At 58.6% G+C, this 25,520-nt stretch overlaps 1 protein-coding gene and 2 pseudogenes across 3 annotated transcripts; 1 reads left to right on the forward strand and 2 right to left on the reverse strand.

The window, feature by feature from the left end:
- Positions 1-2,456: 2,456 nt before the first annotated feature.
- Positions 2,457-4,221, reverse strand: LOC307052845 (proline-rich protein 22-like; annotated as a pseudogene). The gene is made up of 3 exons: positions 4,092-4,221; positions 3,938-4,000; positions 2,457-3,499 (listed from the first exon to the last, which is right to left on the reverse strand). The product of its transcript is annotated as a proline-rich protein 22-like (transcript).
- Positions 4,222-6,325: 2,104 nt separating this feature from the next.
- LOC307051117 (cation channel sperm-associated auxiliary subunit delta-like) lies at positions 6,326-19,939 on the forward strand (the record flags this gene model as incomplete). Its single annotated transcript, XM_079701466.1, is given in 11 exon segments — positions 6,326-6,421; positions 7,263-7,352; positions 8,102-8,160; positions 9,235-9,313; positions 9,773-9,825; positions 12,577-12,651; positions 14,016-14,144; positions 15,407-15,484; positions 15,486-15,588; positions 18,247-18,404; positions 19,702-19,939. Coding segments are annotated over 11 exon segments (1,158 nt in total).
- A 2,834-nt stretch (positions 19,940-22,773) lies between these two features.
- Positions 22,774-24,770, reverse strand: LOC307052753 (proline-rich protein 22-like; annotated as a pseudogene). Its single transcript has 3 exons — positions 24,409-24,770; positions 24,255-24,317; positions 22,774-23,816 (listed from the first exon to the last, which is right to left on the reverse strand). The product of its transcript is annotated as a proline-rich protein 22-like (transcript).
- Positions 24,771-25,520: the final 750 nt, after the last annotated feature.

Here is a 25,520-nt window from a genome sequence, read left to right on the forward strand (position 1 = left end):
CCACCTCTGTTGATAAGCCCTGACATATACGCAGACCAACATGCTTACGTGTGTTTCGTGATGTCCATGAACAAAACTTGGAAGCATAGCACATATTTCACACGTACCTGTGTTATGCATACATATGTATACAGATGATGTGCACACATGCATGTGTATACGTATGTGCAGAGGTATGTATACATACATGTATATAACACGTAGGTACATAAGGCATACACATACACGCGTGTGTAGATATTGTGCATGTATGTGCCTGTGTGTATACATGTACATGCATATTGCCTATGTGTGGATGATGTGTACATACATCTACACGTGTATTCATATGTCTATAATACACGTTCACGTACGTGTGTAGGCATGTGTGGGTGATGTGTATGTCACACGCGAGCACTTGTATAATGTGAACACACGTGTGCGCATGTATATATGCATAAGCTCATCACGCACGTGTGTAGATAACATGCATGCTCACACGTGTACATGAACGTATGCATGTGTACAGATGCATGCATCTGTACGTGTACACACCTGTGTATGCACATGTGAATACACATATAGGTGTGCATACAATGTACACATACGTGTATATGCATGTCTGATCAGTCTATCCATCCGTTCAGAGCTTCCCTCTCCCACACTTCATTCAAACCCCAGGTGGCACGGGACAGTTGTCTCATTCTAGTGAAAACTTTCTCAATGACTTTTCTGATCACTCTGAGGTTAAAAGAACACATCCAACGGTCATTTAAACTGCGCGACACAGGGAATTCCCTGGAGGTCCCGTGGTAGGACTCTGTGCTTTCACTGCTGGGGCCTGGGTTCAATCCCTGGTCGGGAAGTACGATCCCGCAAGTGGCTCGGCCAGAAAAAAAAAAAAAATTGCCCAGTACGCTCTCCACCCAGTCGTTAAAAACCTCCACTCCCACACCCACTGCAGTGGGCAGTCACCACACCCCCACCTCCGGGGGCTGCCTGGTCCACCTTCCACGCCTCTCTGGAGGGGACGGGTTAGGCTGCCAGGTGATCCTCATTTCACAACCCTTGGCCCGCATTAATCTTAAAGAAAATCAAGCCCATCCTGTCACATCTGCCTCATTTGCCAGGGCCTTCCCTTCTTGGGGGCACTTCGTATTTGTCTCAAAAATACCCCTAACACGGCTGCAGGCACAGCAGGCTGAGAGGGAAGCGGGGGAAGGGAGCTCCTGGCTCCTCCAGGCCCGCATCCTGTTCACAACACAGACAGGCGGTGATCCCGGTACAGCCCAGACTGGCTGGCCACCTCTGTCTCCCTGAGCCCTGGAACCCGTAGGCTCGAGGCATGGTGCCAGCAGCCAAGACCCCCTGCCCACACGCAGCCACCTCCTGGATCCTAGTCAAGCGCCCTGGGTTCCCCAGCAGACACCAGCAGGGAAGGTCCCCGAGACCCAGCCCAGGGCCTGGGGCAGGAGGGCCCTTCCTCTGGCAGGGGAGGGGAGCTCCATCTCTCCTTACCTCCTTAGGTGTCACTGGGAAACCAACTCACCCCCTTCACAGTCGCCTGGAGTATTTCAGGGGAGGGTGTGGCCGGCGGCTGCCCCGGGCTCTCCAGAAGCAAAAGGCAGACGAGAGCCTGGCCCAGGGTACAGGGGGGAGGGAGCTCCGTGGACTGGAGAGGGAAGGAGCGGAGGCAGGAGGGAACAGGTGTGAGCACTGAAGCTCCAAAACCACTGCAAGCCCACCCCGTGCCTGCCCCCTGGGAAGCAGAACCCAGGTGTGGCTGGGCCCGAGGCAGAGATGCAGGGGCCTGGCTGGATGCCCATCCTGGGACAGGCACACCCACCCTGGCCTCTGGCCCCCAGCTGGGCTGCAGGTGCACTCTGCATGCCCGTCTGGGTCACCTGTGTGCCAGGTGGACACCGTCTCCCACATGCCTGCCCTGCCCCCACTCTCAGACCTCCACCCAGCACTTGCCTCTGCACCCCAGGCCCCCCAGCTCTCCGCGTGAACACGAGCGGGGGCGTTCCCATTCACCATCGGGGACACCGGCCCCTCCACCTGGGCCGAGGCCGAGCCCAGCCCGCAGGCCTCTCCCCAGGCCCCACCCCGCTTGCTGCTGTGTCTCCAGGCAAGTTCCTGCCCATCTCTGGGCAGACCTGACTTTCCCCATCAAACATGGAGGTGAAATCCTTGCAGTGCACGAGTCCGGGCAGTGTCTCCCCACTTTCCAGCAGCACCCCCATCCCTGCCGGGTGACTTGGATTTTCTGGGGCTAGGAGACGAGGGATTGTCCCGAACCCCAAGTCTAGGGCTCCCCGACTCTACTCTGGAAGCCCGGCACCCGGAAGGCGCCGGGGTCCCGAGGGGCCTCGCCACATGGCCCTGGGCCCGCTGGACGACAGGGAGGGCGAGGAGACAGCCCACGGCCCCTGAATGCCACTGACCGGACACTGCGCAAACAGCTCAAATTCGCTTTAATGGGGGGCGGCTCCCAGGTCCTGCCTGGGCCCCAAGGGGCTGGCGCTGGTGGGGACCGCAGTCTGCTTGCCCTTGCTGCCCTGCCTCCCCTTCCTGGCAGTCGGGTTGCCGGCCTTCCTCTTGCCCGAGGGCTTGGCGGTGGGGGGCCCCCCCGGGCGGGGCGGCGGCTCCTAGTCCAGCACCATGAAGTTGTAAAAGTAGTCCATGTCGGACACGGTATCTAGGACCTCGGGCACGCTGTAGTCCGAGGACTGCAGCTCGTCGGGCAGGTGCAGCGAGCGGATGTCGCTGGACGAGTCGTCCTTGCCGCCCCCGCTGTCGGGCAGGGCGGGCCCAGGGGGCTTGCACGGGGCCCCAGCGGGCTCAGCGCCACCCGGCAGGCAGTCAAAGAGCTTCCTCGTGTCCTCGAGCATCACCTTCTTGGGCCTCGTGAAGGCCCTGGCCACCTCAGGGGTCCTGGCCTCGCCTGCCCCCAGCGGGACCGCCTTGGGCTTGGTGGGGCCCGGCGGGTACAGCGGGCCGGGCCCGGCGCCGGGGGGCGGCTCCTTGAAGGCGAAGGTCAAGGGCTCGCCGGGCCCATCCAGCCAGCTCAGGCGGCCCTTGAGAGGTCCATAGGCGCCAGGGGGCAGCGTGGCCTCGGCGGGCAGCGTGGTGAGCAGCAGGGGCAACTTGCTCTCCTTGGGGGGCAGCGGGGGCGCCAGGCCTTGCTTGATCAAGGTGGGGGGCAGCTCCGCGAAGGCCGGGGACCCTCTGTCCCCTACGAAGCCCAGGGCCTCGGCCCCGGGTCCCTTGGACTGGAAGCAGGGCATGCGGTACCAGGGCCCCGCGGGGGGCGGCTGGTAGTGGCGGAACAGTGGGGGCAGCGGGGGCGGCACCGGGGCCCTGAGGCAGTGCTGTGCCTCCGGGAAGTAGGTGCCTGGCGAGGCGGGGCCCCCAGCCGCCAGCTTGTACAGGGACGACTGGCCAAAGTCGGTGGCGGCCCACTCGATTCGGTAGACGCGGGGGTCAAAGAAGCAGCCGCAGGGCGCCATCTGGAAACCTGTGGCCAGGGAGGGCGGCCCTGAGAGGGGCAGTTCTGGGACCCGCCTGGGGTGGACGGGGTCCAAACTGTGGGGCACGTCTGGGGCATGGAGAACACGGACCAATTTTGGGGTCCATTTGGGGAACAGGGACATAGGCTTTGCCTTTGGGGCCCTCTCTAGAGGTCAGGGGCCCCAGGCCTTGCTTTGGGGGCCCATCTGGGGGGCTGGGGACACCGGCCTGCCTTTGGGAGACCTGTTTGGGGAACAAGAAACATAGGCTTTGCCTTCAGGGCCCCATCTAGGGGATGAGGGACACAGACCTTGGTCCAGGGGTCTCTTTGGGGGACAGGGATTCGGGCCTTGCCTTCGGAGGAGGGAGCCATCTAGGGTCAAGGGTGGGAGCAAGATGCCCCTGCCCACTCCCCGGTCATCAAAGGTTGGTGGGAGGCCGGTACCTGCTGGAGGAGCTGGAAACACCTCTTTCTCCAGGTTTGGGGGGTGATAGACGTTGGAGGAACCTGTGGACAAAAACAGGCAGCTGGGTGGGGTCCTGAGGCTGGCGGGCAGAGCCCTGGTCCCTGCCCCGATGGGTGCCCCCCACCCTCGTACCCGCAGTGGGAAGAGGCTCTGTGCAGGCGGAAGCAGGCTGGCTGCCGGGCCCTTTGGTGGCGTCCAGGCTCCAGGGACTGAAGCCTTCTTGGGGAGCGGCGGGTGCGTAGAAGGGTTTGGGGTGCTGCATGGGGAGGCGGGGGCCTGGCCAGGCAGGCCAGGAGGGCAGCAGTTGGGAGCACAGGCAGCCCACTCAGAGAGGAGGCTCACTGTCCTGTGTAGTTCTGTTTCTACGGTTACTCCAGGCACAGGCTGTGGCCCGCCCACTGGTCAGGGTTCCGAGTAAGGGGTGGGGGAGGGGCGGGGCAGGCAGGGGCAGATGGGAAACCAAGGCAGCCAGAGATGGGCGTCACAGAGAGCATGGTGGACACTGGGCCCGGTCTGCTGCCTTCCGCCTCCCACCTCTGCCAGCAATGCCTGCCTGACAGCTCCAAGGCCCCTTCCTTCAGGCAGCCCGCCCTGATCCACACCCACACAGGCCAAGGCCCCATCTCATGAGCTATGGTGGCTTGTTTGTGGTCAAGGCCTTTGGGCACCAGCAGTGGCCAGTATGGGGCTGGTGAATGAGTGAGGAAGGAGGGAGCTGCGGGGATGGGGATGGTGGGGGAAAGCTGGGGTGGGGTGGGGGGGTGGGGCAGCATGAGACAGCCTCAGGGTCACAAAAGGGCCTGGGTTTTAAAAGAATAAAATTTATTGCCTTCTCATTCCTTGGGGAGCCCGCTGGGCGCTCAGACACCCCCGCCCGCCCCTGCAGCTACTTGTAGGCGTTGGCCTTGTGCTTGGGCAGGAAGACGACATTGGGCGGCACCGGTCCCAGCAGCATCTCGCTGTGAGGAGGGCGGGAGCAGGGTCAGGCCTGGGGCGGGGTGGCCCCCGGCCCAGCTGGCCCCACACCCACTGGCTCCCTGGTGCACTATCTCCCAGGGCCTCGGCGGTTCCCGGGCACCTGATGCGGATCCAGTCGGCCGCCTTCTGGCTGGCCATGAGCGTCTCCAGGTAGTCGCGGCCCAGGTAGTAGGGCGGCCGCTCGTTGATCCTCTGCGGGAGCCGCTCCAGCAGGCCAACGGGCACGTACCTACAGACGGGGTGGGGGCGGCGGGGACGGGGTTGGGCCGGGCCTCCCCAAGACACCCCGCCCCGCCACCCCAATCCCACCTGCACAGGAAGGAGAGCCACTCAAGGAGGAAGCGGCGTGTCTTCTCCACGCCCTGCGTGTCCGAGCCCCAGCGCTCCAGGCCGTAGTGTGCGAAGTCCCGCAGGATGTCCAGGCGCTCAGACGACGAGATGTCCCAATGCCGCTGCTCCTTGATCTCCGTGAACAGCCACGGCTTGAGCAGGGCGCCGCTGCAGGCGGGCGGTGGTCAGCAGGCCGGTGGCGGAACCCCAGCCCCCAAACCCATGGTCCCCAACCTCCCGGCCATGCTCACACAACCTGCAAAGCCCAAGAGTTCCAAGCCACAACCCTGAGCCCACAGCTACAGAAAGTTCCAGTACCCTTCACCCCGGCCCCATAAGCAGCCACCTCTGACATCTCCCTGCCCGGGGAATAACAGAGCAGGGGGCGGGCTGGCGGGCTGGGGGGCACCGGCGTTGGGCACAAACTCAGACGCGCCCTCACCTTCCCCGAGCTGCAGGCTGGGCGCTCAGGGGTAGCCCTGGCTGGTTCTTTGTATCCCCGCCCCGGGCACACTTACCGGGCGATCATGATCCCAGCGACGCCAGTCTGCATGGCGCGGTTGGCGTCCTCGTACGACAAGATGTCCCCGTTTCCTGAGGGACAGAGACTGGGGCCTCAGGGAGCTGTGTGCAGGCGGGGATGCCGGGGCTTCGGGAGTTCTCCTCAGCCCAGCAGCATTCCCCATCGGGGCACGAGGGGGCCCAGGTGAGGAGTGGGCCCCGGTGCGTGGCCTCTGGTGGCAGGGGACCCACCGAAAAGGGGCATGGGGCTGGCTGCTGTCACGCACCGCTCGATGTAGTGCCAGTCGGCCAGCTTGGTGTAGCGCTGCTCCCGAGAGCGGCCCTGGAGCTGGAGGAGAGGCAGCCAGGTAGGGAGGGAGGGAGGGGCAGGGGGCGGAGAATCAGACAGAGACAGAGAGAGAGAAAGACCCAGAGAGCCCGGGAGAGACAGACTGAGAGAGACAGACAGACACACAGACAGACAGGTGGAGACAGAGATGGAGGGAGAGCCAAAGACCAGGAGGGAGGAGCAGGAAGGGAGGAATGGTTAGAAAGGGATGCGCCTCGGGGGTCCCAACACCCGCTGCGCCCCGAGTGAGTTGGAGTTGACGGCCCTCATGATACCCCGGCCCAACACATCACCAATCCCACTAGTAAGCATGCTTTATCTGTTTGACAAGTGTTTCTGATACCTGGCATCCCTAGCACCCCTGGCCTCACATCCTGTGCCCACAATTCCCAGGCTCTGGAAATTCCCTGGCATCCTCCCGGAAGACACACTCACTCAGGAAGCCCCCTAGAAACTCCTCTTCCTCCTCATCAGTGTCCACATGCCTGGCCGTGGCTGTCCATCTGCCAGCCCAGCCTCCTCTCCCACCACCTCTGTGCCGGCTCTCCACCCTTCTTCGGAGCTGCCCCAGAACCTTTCCAAATATGCCTTTTCCTCCCTCTCAGCTCAGCCAGCGCCGGCTTCCCTCCTGGAGGGGATGCCTGAAAAACAGTGGGCGTTCCTGGACCTGAAACCCACGTGTCCAAGCCTGGACTCTTGGGTGCAAACAATCAAGCTGAAAACGGGGGTGGGCGGGGTGGGCCAGTGTAAGGATTCAAGGGGATGTCTAGCCAGCTGGGACCAGGGCCCGCGAGGGGGCGCCAGGCTGGCTCTGGCTCTTGCCTTGTGCCCTCTCATCACCCCCCCTTCCCCCACCCCTGCAGGACGGGCCCCTCCGCGCACCAGGGACAGTTCTGCGTCTTGCAGGCTGCAACCCCAGGCTGTCTGCACAACGGGACTCAGAGCCACAGTTAGGGGGTGTGGATGACACGGGGGGCCGTGGGGGGGCGAGTGCATTTGGGGACGGAGCCGGCAGCTGCGTTTGCAGAGCCAGCTGGGTCTTCAGTTTGAAGGGGGACCGGGGTCACCTGTGGGTGCGCCCCCAGCTGCTCCCCGCCGCGCCTGCTGGCGCCTTACAGAGCGTGCGTCTCCCATCCCGCCCCCAGGTGATGGTGAGCAACCCCCATTCCCTGGGGCTGCAGGCTGTCATCTACGAGGACGGCTACACCTACGAGGGGAACACCAAGCACAGACTGGTGAGCTCGCCCCTCCCCGTCCCCTCCCCCTCCCCCCCCAAACCCGGATCAACGGGAGAGGGGCTCGGCCTTGACCGACTGGGCCAGCCAGGTCCAGCCGCCTCAGGGTGTCCCTCGTCGGACCTCCTTCCTGCTTCCCTTCCTTACACACACCCAGATAAGGTGCTGTGGAATGTTGAGGGGACACAGCCCCCGCCCCTCCCACACCCCCCGGCAGGCCGCAGTCCCCCAGAGAGTGAGGGCAGCAGGTGTCACACAGAAGGGTCAAGGAGGATGTGGCGGGGAGCCTGACCCACCCGGGGAGGGCGTGAGACCTGAGTTAGCTGGGTAAACCCAGGCATCAGGAGACAAGCCGGGGCCACCGGGAGGGTCTTGGCCAAATATGGGTCTGGGGGATCCATAGGGCAGAGCCAGGCCTCACAGTCACACCAGGGAGTTGGGACTTGACCCCAGACCACAACAGACTCTTTGGATCAGACCATGTCACATCACAGCTAAGTAGGAGGGGAAACTAAGTCACGCCCCACTGTGGGTCCCCGGGACAAAGGCAGGGAGCTTGGAGAACGGGGGTCATTCCCATGAGCTTCCAGAAGCCTTTCACGGGCTTAGAACCAGAGGCAGGCTGGATGGCTCCCGGGTTCCTCCTCCCAACACCCCCATCCTGCCCTCCGTCTCTCCTGAACCCTGATTGCGGGACCACCCTGGGCTGTTCCACTCTTGTAGTTGCATTTTCTCTTTTGCTTCTGCAGAACATTTCACTGAGGCAGCAGCAGCACTGGGGCAGGGCTGACCCCAACTTCACCTCCAGGTATGTCATCACCCAGATGGTAGTGCTGGGTGGCCCCAGGGTGTCCCCTTAGCAGGAGCCAAGGAATCAGGGCCGAGATCCAGACTCCCCCCACTCCAAGGACAGTAAGGCGAGAACCATTAAACTCTTACAGAGAGACAAATACCATATGATATCACTTATTTGTGGAATCTAAACTGTGACACGAATGGACTTATTTATGAAATAGAAACAGACTCAGATATAGAGAACAGACTTGTGGTTGCAAAGGGGAAGGGGGAGGTAGGAGAGGGATGGGTTGGGAGTTTGGGGTTAGCAGGTGCAAACTATTATATATAGGAGAGGTAAACAACAAGGCCCTGCTGTATAGCACAAGAACTAGATTCAATATCCTGTGATAAACCATAATGGAAAAGAATCTGAAAAAGAATATATATACAGGGCTTCCCTGGTGGTGCAGTGGTTAAGAATACGCCTGCCAATGCAGGGGACACGGGTTCAAGCCCTGGTCTGGGAGGATCCCACATGCCGTGGAGCAACAAGGCCCATGTGCCACAACTACTGAGCCTGCGCATCTGGAGCCTGTACTCCGCAACAAGAGAGGCCGCGACAGTGAGAGGCCCGCTCACCGCGATGAAGAGTGGCCCCCGCTTGCCACAACTAGAGAAAGCCCTCGCACGGAAACGAAGACCCAACACAGCCAAAAATAAAAATACATCTAAAAATTAAAAAATTTTAAAAAAAGAACAATGAGAAAACATTGTATGCAGCTAGGTGATAATAAAACGGGCTCAGATGCTCTTTTCAATAAGTAATTATATATAAATTAACAAAACTGACTCAAAAAGAGGAAGAAACTAGAGGGAGGGTGGTGCCACCATGTGTGAGCAGATGTTCTTGGTCAATATTCTGGACAGACTGGATGAACAGATGAATGAATGAATGGAGAAATGGAGAAGTGGATGGGTGGATGGATGGATGGATGTGTGGATGGATGGATGGATGGATGGATGGATGGGTGGATGCATAGATAAATGAATGAGTGGGTTGTTGATGCTTTTTACTGCAATAACACACACTCCCATTGCCTTGCAGCATAAAGAGACCCACAATATCAACCATCACTCTGGACATAGCCAACAAAGAAATTTCATGCTTGGACCTTAAGCCACCGGTAGGACCAAAACTTTTGCTGTCCCATACTCTTTGTCCTTAGTGTTAAGACTGATGACAGCAGGCCTTGGCTGGTTTCTCCCCTAGTGGCTGGCTAAGCTCACACTCAGGATCTGGAAACGGAGGTGATTCTGCCCTGGTTGCCAAGGTCACTGCCCCTTCCCCATCGTCTTCCCCCAGGGTTGTGCCTCAGGACACACCAACCTCGGAGCAGTTGTACTAGCTGGGGGTTATCAGACGGCGGGACCTTAGCGGTGCCCCACAGATCAGGCAGCTTCTTAGGACTTGACTCTGTGAGTCCCAGGCACCTGGACACCGCATTGTGACCCAGGCGCAGGGTTTCTGGTCCCGGCTGCGTCAAGTGCGCCCCCTCGTGGGCTTTCATGGTGCTCTCGCTGACCGGAGTCAGCGTCCACATCCCCGCCTTGTCTCTCCCCGCCAAATCCTCCCGCCGCTGCAGACAGCCCTCATTTCAGTCGGTTGTGACCTGGAGAAGAAGATCGTCATTCAGAAGTGAGTATGTCGATATGGGGTGGGGAGGGGAGAAGTGAGAGGTGGCGAGGTGGGGCGTGGGGACTGGATGAGATGGTCACCATTGCTTCACAACTGCTAAAGTCGGGTGACACTACTCTGTCTGCTTTTGCATACGTTTAACATTTCCATAACGAACAGCTCAATAATTAATCCTAACAGATTAAGTTAGAGTCTACAGTGGGTGGCTGCCCTCTCCCACCACCCCCCACCGACTTGGTGAAATTTACATGTTCTCCCTGCTCCCTCATCCTTTGCTCATTCCCTTTCTCCCTTTTAGTCCCTGAGTTCCTCATTTTGATGAAAATTGCTCAGAGAGGGCTTCCCTGGTGGTGCAGTGGTTAGGAATCCGCCTGCCAATGCAGGGGACACAGGTTCAAGCCCTGGTCCGGGAAGATCCCACATGCCGCGGAGCAACTCAGCCCATGCGCCATAACTACTGAGCCTGCGCTCTAGAGCCTGCAAGCCACAACTACGGAGCCCGCCTGCCACAACTACTGAGCCCACGCGCCTCGAACCTGTGCCCCGCAACAAGAGAAGCCACCGCAGTGAGAAGCCCACGCTCCGCAAGGAAGAGCAGCCCCCGCTCGCCGCAACTAGAGAAAGCCCGTGCACAGCAACGAAGATCCAATGTAGCCAAAAATGAATAAATGAAGTAAATAAATTTATAAAACTGCTCAGAGATTTTGGGTTTAATCGCCTGCTGAAAATCTGAGGAACTTTGCCTCCAGGATCCATAGTTACTGCAAAGAACGCAGCCATGAGAGACCAAGAAAAAGAAAGGAAGAACCCCTGAAGACTGGCCAAACTGCCCTACGTTTTCCCCTTCGGGCGGTGGGGTGCCAGCAAATGAGCGACAGCCAGTTCTGGGGGAGGCCCAGATTTGTGGCATTTGCCAATTCCCGTGGTGTAAATGCTCCCATGGAGCCTACAGATCACTACCAAAGTGAGTCTCTACTGGCTCATGAAACTCCTGAGGATATAACAGCTGTCTCTCGGAGCTAGTAAGAGCCAGCCTCAGCGCTCCACTGCATGGGGCAATAATAAAGTCAAGTGACGGTTTTACCAGATTTTCCCCCCAAAAGGGAAACGCTTTATTGAGTCAATAAATGATGTTAGCAGTATTTAGAACATATGTGCAGGAAAGTCTTTAAAACAATCTTTTCAAAGCTGCTGCCATGGGCTTCCCTGGTGGCGCAGTGGTTGAGAGTCTGCCTGCCAATGCAGGGGACACAGGTTCATGCCCCGGTCCGGGAAGATCCCACATGCCGTGGAGCGGCTGGGCGCGTGAGCCATGGCTGCTGAGCCTTTGAGTCCGGAGCCTGTGCTCCACAACGGGAGACGCCACAGCAGTGAGAGGCCTGCGTAACGCAAAGAAAAAAAAAAAAAAAAAAAAAGCTGCTGCCATAAAGAGAGTGGGAAAGGTATTTGCCACACGTGTAACTAAAAAGGGACTTGTATCCAGAATTTATAAAGAATTCCTACGAATCAGAAAAAAAAAAGTATAGAAAAAAATGGGCAAAAGGCTTCAGCAGGCACTCCCAAAAAAGGGGGGGAAAAGGCTGATAAACACAAAAAGGTGTTGAAAAAGTGGTCCATTTCATAGGAAAATGAAAATGAACGCTACGATAGAGACCGATACTCGGCACGAGCATGGCAGAATTGACAAAGCCTGCAAAGTAGTACTATAAGGATGGGAACCCCTCTGGCAGCCTCAGGAACCCCCAGACATTGCCGGTGGGCGTGTACATTTTTCGGCTGCTTTGGAAAGCACTTCTTTCCACCAGCAATTCCACTCATGCACATCTGCACTGATCTAGGTTCCAGAATGTTCTCAGCAGCATTACTCTGAATAGCTCCAAGCTGGAAGCAGGCCAACTGAAATGTCCATCGACAGAAGGATGGGTAAACCAAGTGCAGGGTTTTGGTACAACAGAATGTCACAGCAGGGAAAACGAACGGGGCAGAAGTGCCTGGATGGATCGTACAAACGTGGGCATGGAATCAAAAGAATACACAGCATGATTCTAGTCTTAAAAAAAAAAAAATCCAAAATCAGGGGAACTCCCTGGCAGTCCAGTGGTTAGGACTCTGCACTGCCACTGCAAGGGGCACAGGTTCCATCCCTGGTTGGGGAACTAAGATCCCACAAGCTGGGTGGCACAGAAAAAAAAAATCCAAAATCGGGCAAAAATAAACTACAGTCAGCCCTTGTATCTGCAGGTTCTGCATCCCCGGATTCAACCAGCCAAGGGTGGATCGTGTTTAAGTTCGTGGCTGGTTGAATCTGTGGCTGTGGACCCCGAGGATACAGAGGCCCCACTATGGGACTTGAGCATCCTCGGATTTTGTTATCTACGGCAGATCCTGGACCAATCCCCTGCAGATACCAAGGGAGGACTGCATGTTGCTTAAGAATACATGCACAGATGGTAACAGTACAAAGAAAAACAGGGAAAGGATTGTCTCAAAAGTCAGGACACCCAGCTCCCACATCTCCACGTGTAACATCATTCTCCAATACAAGGAATTAGGGCTCCTTGGCGAAATGGCTGATTCTAGGCCAGGCAGGGAAGATTCAAGATGAGCCTGGAGCATCTTGGAGAACCAGAAAGTAAGAAAGGGCTCAAAATTCAACCAATGGGGAGATAACATATGTCAAAGGGAACAATTCACAATTCTTTGGTCCCGCATGGGTTCGGGCAGCTTCTCACTATCTTTTGTTGCTCGCAGTGAAATCTCAGCCTGTTACAATGGCGTCCTCGACCCCGTGGCCCTTCAGGACAACTATAGCTACGTCATTGAGAGGTGAGCCCCCCCCACACACACACATGTCCATTAGGTATGCATGAGCCAAAGGCGAATCAAGAATCATTATTTAAATTTTTATTTATGTATTTGGCCGCACGGCGCCAGCATGAGGAATCTTAGTTCCCCCACCAGGGACTGAAACCCCCTGCAGTGGAAGCTCAGAGTCTTAACCACTGGACCTCCAGGGAAGTCCCAAGAATCATTTTTAAACCGTAATGGAAAAGAAAACAATTTTTTTTTTGAAGAAAGGAAAAAAAGGATCATTTTAAAATTGATACCGTGCCAATTGATATCCAGCCCACAAGGAATCCGAGGGAGCGAGCAGACAGGTAGGGAAGGTGGCTGGGCCTTCGGGGAATCAGTGTGATGTGGCAGGGCCCCTGGCCCAGGTCTGCCCAGGCTCTGCCACCTTCTGGGCCAGCCTTCAGACCCCTCCCCAGCCTGCCACCAGCTCCTGGAGCCAGGTCCCCTCTTCATCCCAGCTAGCGGAGTTGGCCAGACACTGTCCAGCCAAGGCAGGAGGGGGTGGCCGGCCAAGGTGACCCCCTCTGCAGGGCGGCACAGAGAGCCCCTCCCACACTGGTGCACACCACCAACCCCCTGGCATGGGAAGACACTCGTGGGTCTTCTACGACGTGACCCTCCCCCCTCCAACACAAGCCAAGAGTCCGTCCCCCATCCAGACCCACGGCCGAGACGGAAACCGGTGCTGCTGGACTTGCCAACCAGTGAGGCTGCAGCCAGAGCGCCTGGGGGCATGAGAGTGTGTGAGTCAGGGGCTCCAGAGAGAGAGAAGCCACAGGATGTATGTGTGAGACAGAGAGACACAGAGGCACAGAGGCACAGAGAGACAGAGACAGAGTGACAGAGACAGAGATTTATTTTAAGGACTTGGTTCCCGGACTGTAGAGGTCTGGTGAGTGCACAGTCTGATGGGGGAGGCTGGGGGCTGGCAGCTCAGGGAAGAGTTGCAGTTCTAGTTCAAGGCCATCTGCAGGCCGACTTCTTTCTTGCTGGGGGAGGCCCATGTTTGTTCTACTCAGGCCTCCAGCTGCACCCACATTAGGGAGAGCACTGCTTTACTGATTTCAATATTAACCTCTGCCCCAAAGAAGAGCCTCACAGAAACACCCAGAATCTCATCTGAACACAGTCGAGGTGCTGGGGCCCAGCTAAGTGGACCCGGAATGTCAACCACCGCAGGGGTCCCAAGGTCATTTCGACCATGACTCTGACTCCCCCGCTCAGACACGCCTCCATGATCGTGACCCCATGTGCAGGGAAGAAGCGGAGCTGTGGGTGGGGGGACGTCCGGGCGCCTGGTGGGAGCTCGCCCGTGTCTGTGTCCTGCTCTCCCACACGGAAGCCTACGACCCCAACTTCCGGGGTCAGAAGGCCACGGAGGACCTGGAGGTGCCTTACCACTATGAGAAGCTGGGCTGCCCCATTCTCGTCTACTACGACACCCCATGGAAGCCGGTGGTGGAGCTGTGAGGACCCACCCCCCAGTCCCCCTCCCCGCCAGCCCCCCGCCGCCCTCACCATCATCACAGGCCCCCAGAGCCCTCTCCACCCCTTTGCTCTGGCCGCATCCTCTCCCTGCCTTTTCCCTCCGTAGCTCTCAGCTCACACGTCCCCTCCCCTTCCCCGTCTTAGCTCGGCGGCCTTAACAAAACACCACAGACTCGGGGGCTTAAACAGCAGACACTGACCTTCTCACAGTCCTAGAGGCCGGAAGTCCAAGTTCAAGGTGTGGGCAGGCTGCTTCCCCCAGGCCTCTCTCCTTGGCCGCAGAGGCTGCCACTTCCCGTGGCATCAGGGCCCACCCTTATCACCTCACTCAACTTTGATTGCCTCGTTAAAGGCCCCACCTCCAAATCCAGTCGCACTGGGTGTTAGGGCTTCACATAGGAATTTGGGGGACACATTTCAGGCCATGCCACTGGCTCTGCCCCCTTCGGTGGATTCTGTCTTCCTTCATTCCGTCCCCATCCCCACGCCGCCCCCGCACACCACTGCACTAAATAGCTGTTGACGGACTGAACGGTGGCAGAAACCACTCACACGTGGCAACACTTAGGTTCATTAGAACGTCACGTGTTAGCTCCTCGTGGCCTCAGTCGCACACCCAGGTGAGACTGTGGGCTGGGCACGCCCCGAACTCAGAGCTGCCACGTGGTGGGGTGCCTGCCGGCCTGGGGTGAGGACCAAGGGAAGGGTCCCATCAGAGGAGGGGTGTAAGCCCCAACCTGGCAGGAGACAAACGTGCATCCAAAAATAAGTTTTGTTTTTCTTTTTTCTGGCCCCCGCGTCTTGTGGGGAACTTAGTTCCCCGTCCCGGGATGGAAGCCGGGTACGCGGCAGTGGAAGCCCAGACCCCTAACCACTGGACCACCAGGGAATTCCCCCCCAAATAAGGATTTAGAACAACCTTAATTCACCGACCTAAATGTATACCTCTGGAATGTTTGCAGGTGTCAAAAAATAAGCAACCCCCAGTCCCTGACCCCGACCTCGTCAGCGTCCTGTCCAAATAAGCAACCCCGACCCCGTCAGCGTCCTGTCCCCACCTGCCACTGCATATCCGCGTTGTCTGTCCCAGAAGTGTCAGCCTGGTGGGGGGAGAGGGTGGCCCTGCCCTGCTCTGCCACCTCCCACCACCCCCAGATGGTCTCAGAACACATCAGGGCCCCCAGCCTCCCCCCCCAACGACGGCCCCCCAGCAGCCTTGCCTGTGTATGGTGTGTCCCAGGTGGAGGGAAGGAAAGTTCCAGGAGGTGGTCGAGGCCGAGTACGTCCTGCTGGAGGTGAACGGGCTGTTCACGTACACACGCCCTGACGGCCGACATGGCCCTCTGCAGTTCCCAGCCGCAGAACTGGACCACCATCGCCAAGACGGCCGGCGACAAAGGGCCCTTCGCCTGGGACCGAGAGGTAGGGCCTGCGTTCTGATTATTCCCAAAACAGGTCGCAGAAGGCGACGACAGGTCAGGCCCACTGTGTGTTGGGGGCCGACTCAGTCTGTTCAGGCTGCTGTAAAGATCACCATGGACCCTGCGGCTTGTAACAACAGCATTGGTTTCTCACGGTTCTGGAGGCTGAGTCCAAGATCAAGGCGCCAGCAGATTTGGTGTCTGGCTCCTGGGTGGTGCCTTCTGTGTCCTCACATGGCAGAAGGAGGAGGGAGCACTCCTGGGTCCCTTTATAAGGGCGCCAATCTCCTTCAGGAGGGCTCCACCCCCAGGACCTAATCAGCTCCCAAAGGCCCCGCCTCCTAATACATCACCTTCTGGGGTAGGTTTCAACATATGAATGGGTGGGGGGCGTGGCAGACATTCAGTCTCTAGATGGGGCGGCAGGGGATGGAAATGTAAGATGCACAAACTCTTTGGGAATCTCTCCCAAGGGAATCGGAGACGATCGGAGGTGTAGGGACGAAGGCGCTCATGGAGCAGACTGCTGATGATGTGCAAACTTCTGGAACCATCCAAATGCCTGTCATTTAAGGGGCTTGATTATATTTACGGTCTGTTCTGCTCAAGGTGAAATTCACATAACCGATAATGAACGATTTTAACGCGTGCAACTCCTACAACTCGGGTATGCGTTTTGTGCATTCGCAATATTACCCAAACACCACCACCCTGACCGTTTCTTTAAAAAGAACGAGCCACACACGGAGCTTTGCTTATTTATTATTTTCTGACTGTGCCGGTGTTTGTATTTGCATTCTTTTTATTAGCCCTCTCGTTCAAAGTGGCATGCATGCATTTAAGAGATTGTCCCATTACTTTTTTTTCCCATCAGCCCTGGTGGCCGATTTTGTAGAACCCTGAGGGCTTTTCTATCAAGACAGAGCCACAGTGCCTGCATGTCCAGCACAGTCATTGGATGGGCTGGCTGTTAAACAGCCACTGAACTGCTAAAACACTAAAAACCATGAGGTGGAGCTAGCTGTGGCAAATAAATGGTCTTTAGGCAAAGCAGCTGTCTCCATTTTATTTCACATAGTTTATATGCAGTCCAGCTTTTCTTCTTTTACTCCCAAAGGATTTTTTTTTTTTTTTTTTTTTTTTTTTTGCGCTATGGACCCAGCTGCTCTGCGGCATGTGGGATCTTCCCGGACCGGGGCACGAACCCATGTCCCCTGCACTGGCAGGCGGACTCTCAACCACTGCACCACCAGGGAAGGCCCCTTCTCTGCATTTTTAAGAGCTCTTTATAGACCCATGAGATTAAGCTTTTATTTGCGATGTAATTTGCTAATAGTTCCCCCAGTTTGCCTCTTTTGTCTTTCGGTTTTTGCTTACTTTGCCATGCAAAATGAGTTCCTTCTATTCTCTTTCTTTATTTTTGGCTGCACCACGGTGCATGCGGGATCTTAGTTCCCCGACCAGGAATCAGCCCCATGCCCCCTGCAGTGGAAGCGTGGATTCTTAACCACTGGACCGCCAGGGAAGTCCCGAGTTCCTTATTTCTCATAACGTTGGACTCACTGCTATTTTTACACTTTTGCTTTGGGAATGTCCATCTCTTCTCTTGTTTACAAGCCTAGCCCCATCCTCCCTTCTGGGTCCACAGGCAAATAGTGCAGAAGATCAGGGTGTAGGCGAGACCCTTAGTATGTGTTTAGCTCAGGGAGCCAGCGTGATGCACCGGTGAAGGGCAAACAGTTGAGTTCAAGGGCATATCCCCCTTTATGTGACACCCCGGGATCTGAAGGCAGGGTGGAGAAGCCACAGCTGCCACCTGGGCACCCACGACTGCTTCCCGAGAAGCCCTGGTGGCTCTGTCTCACTTCCACCGTCAGGTTCCCCAGGTGTGTTAGTCAGCTAGGGCTGTGTAACAAAAGGACCACAAACCAGATGGGTTAAACACCAGAAATTTATCCTCTCCCAGTTCTGGAGGCCAAAAGTCCCAGATCGAGGTGTCGGTAGGGCTGGTTCCTTCTGAGTCCATGAGGGAGAATCTGTCCCAGGCCTCTGGCCTGGTTTCTGGTGATTTGCTGGCCATCTTTGCATTCCTTGGCTTGTAGATGCATCGCCCCAATCGCTTGCTTCATCTTCCCATGGTCTTGTCCCTGTGCGTGTCGTCTCTGGGTCTAAATTTCCCCTTATTCTAAGGACACCAGCCATACTGGATCAGGCCCACTCTAGTGACCTCATGTTCACTTGATTCCCTGTAAAGACCCCATCTCCAAATAAGGTCACCACCTGAGGTCCTGGGGGTTAGGACTCTGACATATGACTTGTGGGAGGGACTCAACTCAGCCCATAACACCAAGAGCACATGCCATCAGCAGCATGTGATTCATACCAAGACTCACAGTTGCAAGGGACCCTGGTGAGCAGAGCTGTTATGCCTGCAGCCCCCAAAGCTGGGGCAGGCACAGGAGAAGGAAGGTGGGAAGAAGGCTCCACAGTCACCAATCGGCTGGCCTGCCCAGCGGGCACTTGGTCCTGGACTCACACCCCTGGGTGCTGGTGGGTGGTGGCACCGGTGGGGCCGTGTGTGCGGCGGTAGCGCCTGTGGGCTGGCACGGTCCTTCCCGGCCCCCGGGGCCAGCAGGCACGTCTCTGTCCTCCTCCCCAGAATTATGTGAGCTGCCACGACCCTAACAACAATGCACCCTTGAGATGGCCCAAAGTCCCGTATCAGATCTTGGGAGGCCCGACAGAGAACAAGGTCGTTTTCGACCAAAGAAACGGCATCTACATCTTCTTCATTTCCATCGTGGATCCATACTACAGGTGAGTCACCCTGTACCAGGGGCCTCTGGGGGAAGAGCTGGCTCTCTGGGGGCAGGTTGCACACATGAGGGGGACCCACTTTTCTCCCTCCTCTAGGATGACATTTGTTCACTTCCTAAATAAATCCTCATTCAAAGGCCATGCTGGGTGCGGGGGAACAGCAATGACCAGCAGCCCTGTCCCCGCCCTCAGGGACCAGAGTCACCCTCATGCCATGTCTAACGGGTGGGGTGCAGGGGCCGGTGTAGACTGGCTCCCAAACACGGATCATTAGATATCCAGGGATTTTGCAAGCCGGTTGGCTTCCCGCTGGCAGCCGGAGTACTGACACCACGGAAAGGAAACTGACACTCATTACAGGCCAGCCCAACCCTGCCCCAGGAGCTGGCTGTTAATACTCGCCACCCACTGTGCTGGTTCAGATCATTAACGTCTCCCACTGGGAGGGGGAACATGGGCGGCATTATTCCCTGCTCCCCCATCACCTATCCCTTCCACACGGACACAAAGTCCACCCCAAAAGCACGGGGAGACCCTGCCTTCCCTAAAGGCCCCAGACCCTGGACCAGCTCTGGGATGCCACTGGCAGAAGGCACCAGGGTGGGGATGCCCAGGGGAGAGAGGCGTCTGCCTGCAAGGCTCATCCCCTGCCCTCCCTGCACCTTGCCTCCAGCAGAGCCCCCAGCGACTTCCCCCCCTTACCTGGGTGTCCTTCCCTCCATCCTGCCATCCCCACCTGCTCGCAGCCACCTGAGGGACGCTTGTGGCCCCGCTCAAGCCCCCCACTCCGCGTCCACTGTGATGAGAGCTTTGTTGGTCTCTTCTGCCCGCCCCCCACACTGAGCCTGGGCATGGAGGCGGGGGGGAATCCCTTGTCTCCAGAGCAGGGGACCACAGGGGTCCTGGGGAAAAATACGATCTCTGCGAAAATATGTAAGATGTTACGGAAAAACCCAAACGAACTTTTTGGCCAACACGATACAGAGACGACCGCAGATTTATAGAGGATAGAAGTTAAGTGGATATAAATGGAACTCAGTGCCCGGCGTCAATGCTCCAGGCCCAGCTCTTGTCCCCGTGAGTTTTAAAACGTTTGCCGGGGGAATTCCCTGGCGGTCCAGTGGTTTGGCTCTGCGCTTTCACTGCCGAGGACCTGGGTTCGATCCTCGGTCGGGGAACTAAGATACTGCAAGCTGAGCAGCGTGGCCAAAAAATAAAAAAAAACCAGTTTGCTGGGGTGAAGGGTGAGGCCCCCAAAGGCGGTGCCCCACGGCCTCTCCCTGCCCGCCCCTCGCAGCTACTGTCACCTGGAGACCACCTTCAGCGTCTACGTCTACGGGGCCTTCCCACTGCCCATCTTCCCGCCTGAGATCACCATCGTCCTGCTCACGGGGGCCACCCTGCTGTCTGTATGGCTGGCCTACATGATCCCCGAGCTGCTGCACACTGAGCAGGGCCTCAGGGTCAAGGGCTTCTGGGTCAGTCTGCGCAGGAGATGCAGGAAGTCTCGTGCGTGTGTCTGGGCCAGGTGCTGAGCACGCCCTGGGGTTGGAGGTGGGGTGGCAGGGAGGGGGCAGAGTTGTCTTGAAATAAAGCGTTTGGTAAGAGAGCCGGCAGCAGTGGGTGTCACTCATGTTTTGTGGGGTTTCTACACCCACCTGCCTCCCTCAACATTCTGGCACCACAGTCCCTTTGAACTACGGCACCTACGTGGGTTGTCAACAGTGAGAAGGTGGGCGGCCCAAGTCCCAGCGAACAGGAGCTTTTGGTGAAACGAGCCGGCACGGGCATGTGGTGAGATCATCAACCGGCAAGTCCCAGAGATGCACCGGACACTTGACGTGTTCTGTTAGAGAAACGTGAGACCCAAGGAAAAGGGCGGGGGCTGCAGAAGACGGGGACGGGGCGTGGGTCCACCTCTGTTGATAAGCCCTGACATATACGCAGACCAACATGCTTACGTGTGTTTCGTGATGTCCATGAACAAAACTTGGAAGCATAGCACATATTTCACACGTACCTGTGTTATGCATACATATGTATACAGATGATGTGCACACATGCATGTGTATACGTATGTGCAGAGGTATGTATACATACATGTATATAACACGTAGGTACATAAGGCATACACATACACGCGTGTGTAGATATTGTGCATGTATGTGCCTGTGTGTATACATGTACATGCATATTGCCTATGTGTGGATGATGTGTACATACATCTACACGTGTATTCATATGTCTATAATACACGTTCACGTACGTGTGTAGGCATGTGTGGGTGATGTGTATGTCACACGCGAGCACTTGTATAATGTGAACACACGTGTGCGCATGTATATATGCATAAGCTCATCACGCACGTGTGTAGATAACATGCATGCTCACACGTGTACATGAACGTATGCATGTGTACAGATGCATGCATCTGTACGTGTACACACCTGTGTATGCACATGTGAATACACATATAGGTGTGCATACAATGTACACATACGTGTATATGCATGTCTGATCAGTCTATCCATCCGTTCAGAGCTTCCCTCTCCCACACTTCATTCAAACCCCAGGTGGCACGGGACAGTTGTCTCATTCTAGTGAAAACTTTCTCAATGACTTTTCTGATCACTCTGAGGTTAAAAGAACACATCCAACGGTCATTTAAACTGCGCGACACAGGGAATTCCCTGGAGGTCCCGTGGTAGGACTCTGTGCTTTCACTGCTGGGGCCTGGGTTCAATCCCTGGTCGGGAAGTACGATCCCGCAAGTGGCTCGGCCAGAAAAAAAAAAAAAATTGCCCAGTACGCTCTCCACCCAGTCGTTAAAAACCTCCACTCCCACACCCACTGCAGTGGGCAGTCACCACACCCCCACCTCCGGGGGCTGCCTGGTCCACCTTCCACGCCTCTCTGGAGGGGACGGGTTAGGCTGCCAGGTGATCCTCATTTCACAACCCTTGGCCCGCATTAATCTTAAAGAAAATCAAGCCCATCCTGTCACATCTGCCTCATTTGCCAGGGCCTTCCCTTCTTGGGGGCACTTCGTATTTGTCTCAAAAATACCCCTAACACGGCTGCAGGCACAGCAGGCTGAGAGGGAAGCGGGGGAAGGGAGCTCCTGGCTCCTCCAGGCCCGCATCCTGTTCACAACACAGACAGGCGGTGATCCCGGTACAGCCCAGACTGGCTGGCCACCTCTGTCTCCCTGAGCCCTGGAACCCGTAGGCTCGAGGCATGGTGCCAGCAGCCAAGACCCCCTGCCCACACGCAGCCACCTCCTGGATCCTAGTCAAGCGCCCTGGGTTCCCCAGCAGAGACCAGCAGGGAAGGTCCCCGAGACCCAGCCCAGGGCCTGGGGCAGGAGGGCCCTTCCTCTGGCAGGGGAGGGGAGCTCCATCTCTCCTTACCTCCTTAGGTGTCACTGGGAAACCAACTCACCCCCTTCACAGTCGCCTGGAGTATTTCAGGGGAGGGTGTGGCCGGCGGCTGCCCCGGGCTCTCCAGAAGCAAAAGGCAGACGAGAGCCTGGCCCAGGGTACAGGGGGGAGGGAGCTCCGTGGACTGGAGAGGGAAGGAGCGGAGGCAGGAGGGAACAGGTGTGAGCACTGAAGCTCCAAAACCACTGCAAGCCCACCCCGTGCCTGCCCCCTGGGAAGCAGAACCCAGGTGTGGCTGGGCCCGAGGCAGAGATGCAGGGGCCTGGCTGGATGCCCATCCTGGGACAGGCACACCCACCCTGGCCTCTGGCCCCCAGCTGGGCTGCAGGTGCACTCTGCATGCCCGTCTGGGTCACCTGTGTGCCAGGTGGACACCGTCTCCCACATGCCTGCCCTGCCCCCACTCTCAGACCTCCACCCAGCACTTGCCTCTGCACCCCAGGCCCCCCAGCTCTCCGCGTGAACACGAGCGGGGGCGTTCCCATTCACCATCGGGGACACCGGCCCCTCCACCTGGGCCGAGGCCGAGCCCAGCCCGCAGGCCTCTCCCCAGGCCCCACCCCGCTTGCTGCTGTGTCTCCAGGCAAGTTCCTGCCCATCTCTGGGCAGACCTGACTTTCCCCATCAAACATGGAGGTGAAATCCTTGCAGTGCACGAGTCCGGGCAGTGTCTCCCCACTTTCCAGCAGCACCCCCATCCCTGCCGGGTGACTTGGATTTTCTGGGGCTAGGAGACGAGGGATTGTCCCGAACCCCAAGTCTAGGGCTCCCCGACTCTACTCTGGAAGCCCGGCACCCGGAAGGCGCCGGGGTCCCGAGGGGCCTCGCCACATGGCCCTGGGCCCGCTGGACGACAGGGAGGGCGAGGAGACAGCCCACGGCCCCTGAATGCCACTGACCGGACACTGCGCAAACAGCTCAAATTCGCTTTAATGGGGGGCGGCTCCCAGGTCCTGCCTGGGCCCCAAGGGGCTGGCGCTGGTGGGGACCGCAGTCTGCTTGCCCTTGCTGCCCTGCCTCCCCTTCCTGGCAGTCGGGTTGCCGGCCTTCCTCTTGCCCGAGGGCTTGGCGGTGGGGGGCCCCCCCGGGCGGGGCGGCGGCTCCTAGTCCAGCACCATGAAGTTGTAAAAGTAGTCCATGTCGGACACGGTATCTAGGACCTCGGGCACGCTGTAGTCCGAGGACTGCAGCTCGTCGGGCAGGTGCAGCGAGCGGATGTCGCTGGACGAGTCGTCCTTGCCGCCCCCGCTGTCGGGCAGGGCGGGCCCAGGGGGCTTGCACGGGGCCCCAGCGGGCTCAGCGCCACCCGGCAGGCAGTCAAAGAGCTTCCTCGTGTCCTCGAGCATCACCTTCTTGGGCCTCGTGAAGGCCCTGGCCACCTCAGGGGTCCTGGCCTCGCCTGCCCCCAGCGGGACCGCCTTGGGCTTGGTGGGGCCCGGCGGGTACAGCGGGCCGGGCCCGGCGCCGGGGGGCGGCTCCTTGAAGGCGAAGGTCAAGGGCTCGCCGGGCCCATCCAGCCAGCTCAGGCGGCCCTTGAGAGGTCCATAGGCGCCAGGGGGCAGCGTGGCCTCGGCGGGCAGCGTGGTGAGCAGCAGGGGCAACTTGCTCTCCTTGGGGGGCAGCGGGGGCGCCAGGCCTTGCTTGATCAAGGTGGGGGGCAGCTCCGCGAAGGCCGGGGACCCTCTGTCCCCTACGAAGCCCAGGGCCTCGGCCCCGGGTCCCTTGGACTGGAAGCAGGGCATGCGGTACCAGGGCCCCGCGGGGGGCGGCTGGTAGTGGCGGAACAGTGGGGGCAGCGGGGGCGGCACCGGGGCCCTGAGGCAGTGCTGTGCCTCCGGGAAGTAGGTGCCTGGCGAGGCGGGGCCCCCAGCCGCCAGCTTGTACAGGGACGACTGGCCAAAGTCGGTGGCGGCCCACTCGATTCGGTAGACGCGGGGGTCAAAGAAGCAGCCGCAGGGCGCCATCTGGAAACCTGTGGCCAGGGAGGGCGGCCCTGAGAGGGGCAGTTCTGGGACCCGCCTGGGGTGGACGGGGTCCAAACTGTGGGGCACGTCTGGGGCATGGAGAACACGGACCAATTTTGGGGTCCATTTGGGGAACAGGGACATAGGCTTTGCCTTTGGGGCCCTCTCTAGAGGTCAGGGGCCCCAGGCCTTGCTTTGGGGGCCCATCTGGGGGGCTGGGGACACCGGCCTGCCTTTGGGAGACCTGTTTGGGGAACAAGAAACATAGGCTTTGCCTTCAGGGCCCCATCTAGGGGATGAGGGACACAGACCTTGGTCCAGGGGTCTCTTTGGGGGACAGGGATTCGGGCCTTGCCTTCGGAGGAGGGAGCCATCTAGGGTCAAGGGTGGGAGCAAGATGCCCCTGCCCACTCCCCGGTCATCAAAGGTTGGTGGGAGGCCGGTACCTGCTGGAGGAGCTGGAAACACCTCTTTCTCCAGGTTTGGGGGGTGATAGACGTTGGAGGAACCTGTGGACAAAAACAGGCAGCTGGGTGGGGTCCTGAGGCTGGCGGGCAGAGCCCTGGTCCCTGCCCCGATGGGTGCCCCCCACCCTCGTACCCGCAGTGGGAAGAGGCTCTGTGCAGGCGGAAGCAGGCTGGCTGCCGGGCCCTTTGGTGGCGTCCAGGCTCCAGGGACTGAAGCCTTCTTGGGGAGCGGCGGGTGCGTAGAAGGGTTTGGGGTGCTGCATGGGGAGGCGGGGGCCTGGCCAGGCAGGCCAGGAGGGCAGCAGTTGGGAGCACAGGCAGCCCACTCAGAGAGGAGGCTCACTGTCCTGTGTAGTTCTGTTTCTACGGTTACTCCAGGCACAGGCTGTGGCCCGCCCACTGGTCAGGGTTCCGAGTAAGGGGTGGGGGAGGGGCGGGGCAGGCAGGGGCAGATGGGAAACCAAGGCAGCCAGAGATGGGCGTCACAGAGAGCATGGTGGACACTGGGCCCGGTCTGCTGCCTTCCGCCTCCCACCTCTGCCAGCAATGCCTGCCTGACAGCTCCAAGGCCCCTTCCTTCAGGCAGCCCGCCCTGATCCACACCCACACAGGCCAAGGCCCCATCTCATGAGCTATGGTGGCTTGTTTGTGGTCAAGGCCTTTGGGCACCAGCAGTGGCCAGTATGGGGCTGGTGAATGAGTGAGGAAGGAGGGAGCTGCGGGGATGGGGATGGTGGGGGAAAGCTGGGGTGGGGTGGGGGGGTGGGGCAGCATGAGACAGCCTCAGGGTCACAAAAGGGCCTGGGTTTTAAAAGAATAAAATTTATTGCCTTCTCATTCCTTGGGGAGCCCGCTGGGCGCTCAGACACCCCCGCCCGCCCCTGCAGCTACTTGTAGGCGTTGGCCTTGTGCTTGGGCAGGAAGACGACATTGGGCGGCACCGGTCCCAGCAGCATCTCGCTGTGAGGAGGGCGGGAGCAGGGTCAGGCCTGGGGCGGGGTGGCCCCCGGCCCAGCTGGCCCCACACCCACTGGCTCCCTGGTGCACTATCTCCCAGGGCCTCGGCGGTTCCCGGGCACCTGATGCGGATCCAGTCGGCCGCCTTCTGGCTGGCCATGAGCGTCTCCAGGTAGTCGCGGCCCAGGTAGTAGGGCGGCCGCTCGTTGATCCTCTGCGGGAGCCGCTCCAGCAGGCCAACGGGCACGTACCTACAGACGGGGTGGGGGCGGCGGGGACGGGGTTGGG

Source organism: Hyperoodon ampullatus, assembly GCF_949752795.1.
Source record: "Hyperoodon ampullatus genome assembly, chromosome: 4".
Lineage (NCBI taxonomy): Eukaryota > Metazoa > Chordata > Mammalia > Artiodactyla > Ziphiidae > Hyperoodon > Hyperoodon ampullatus.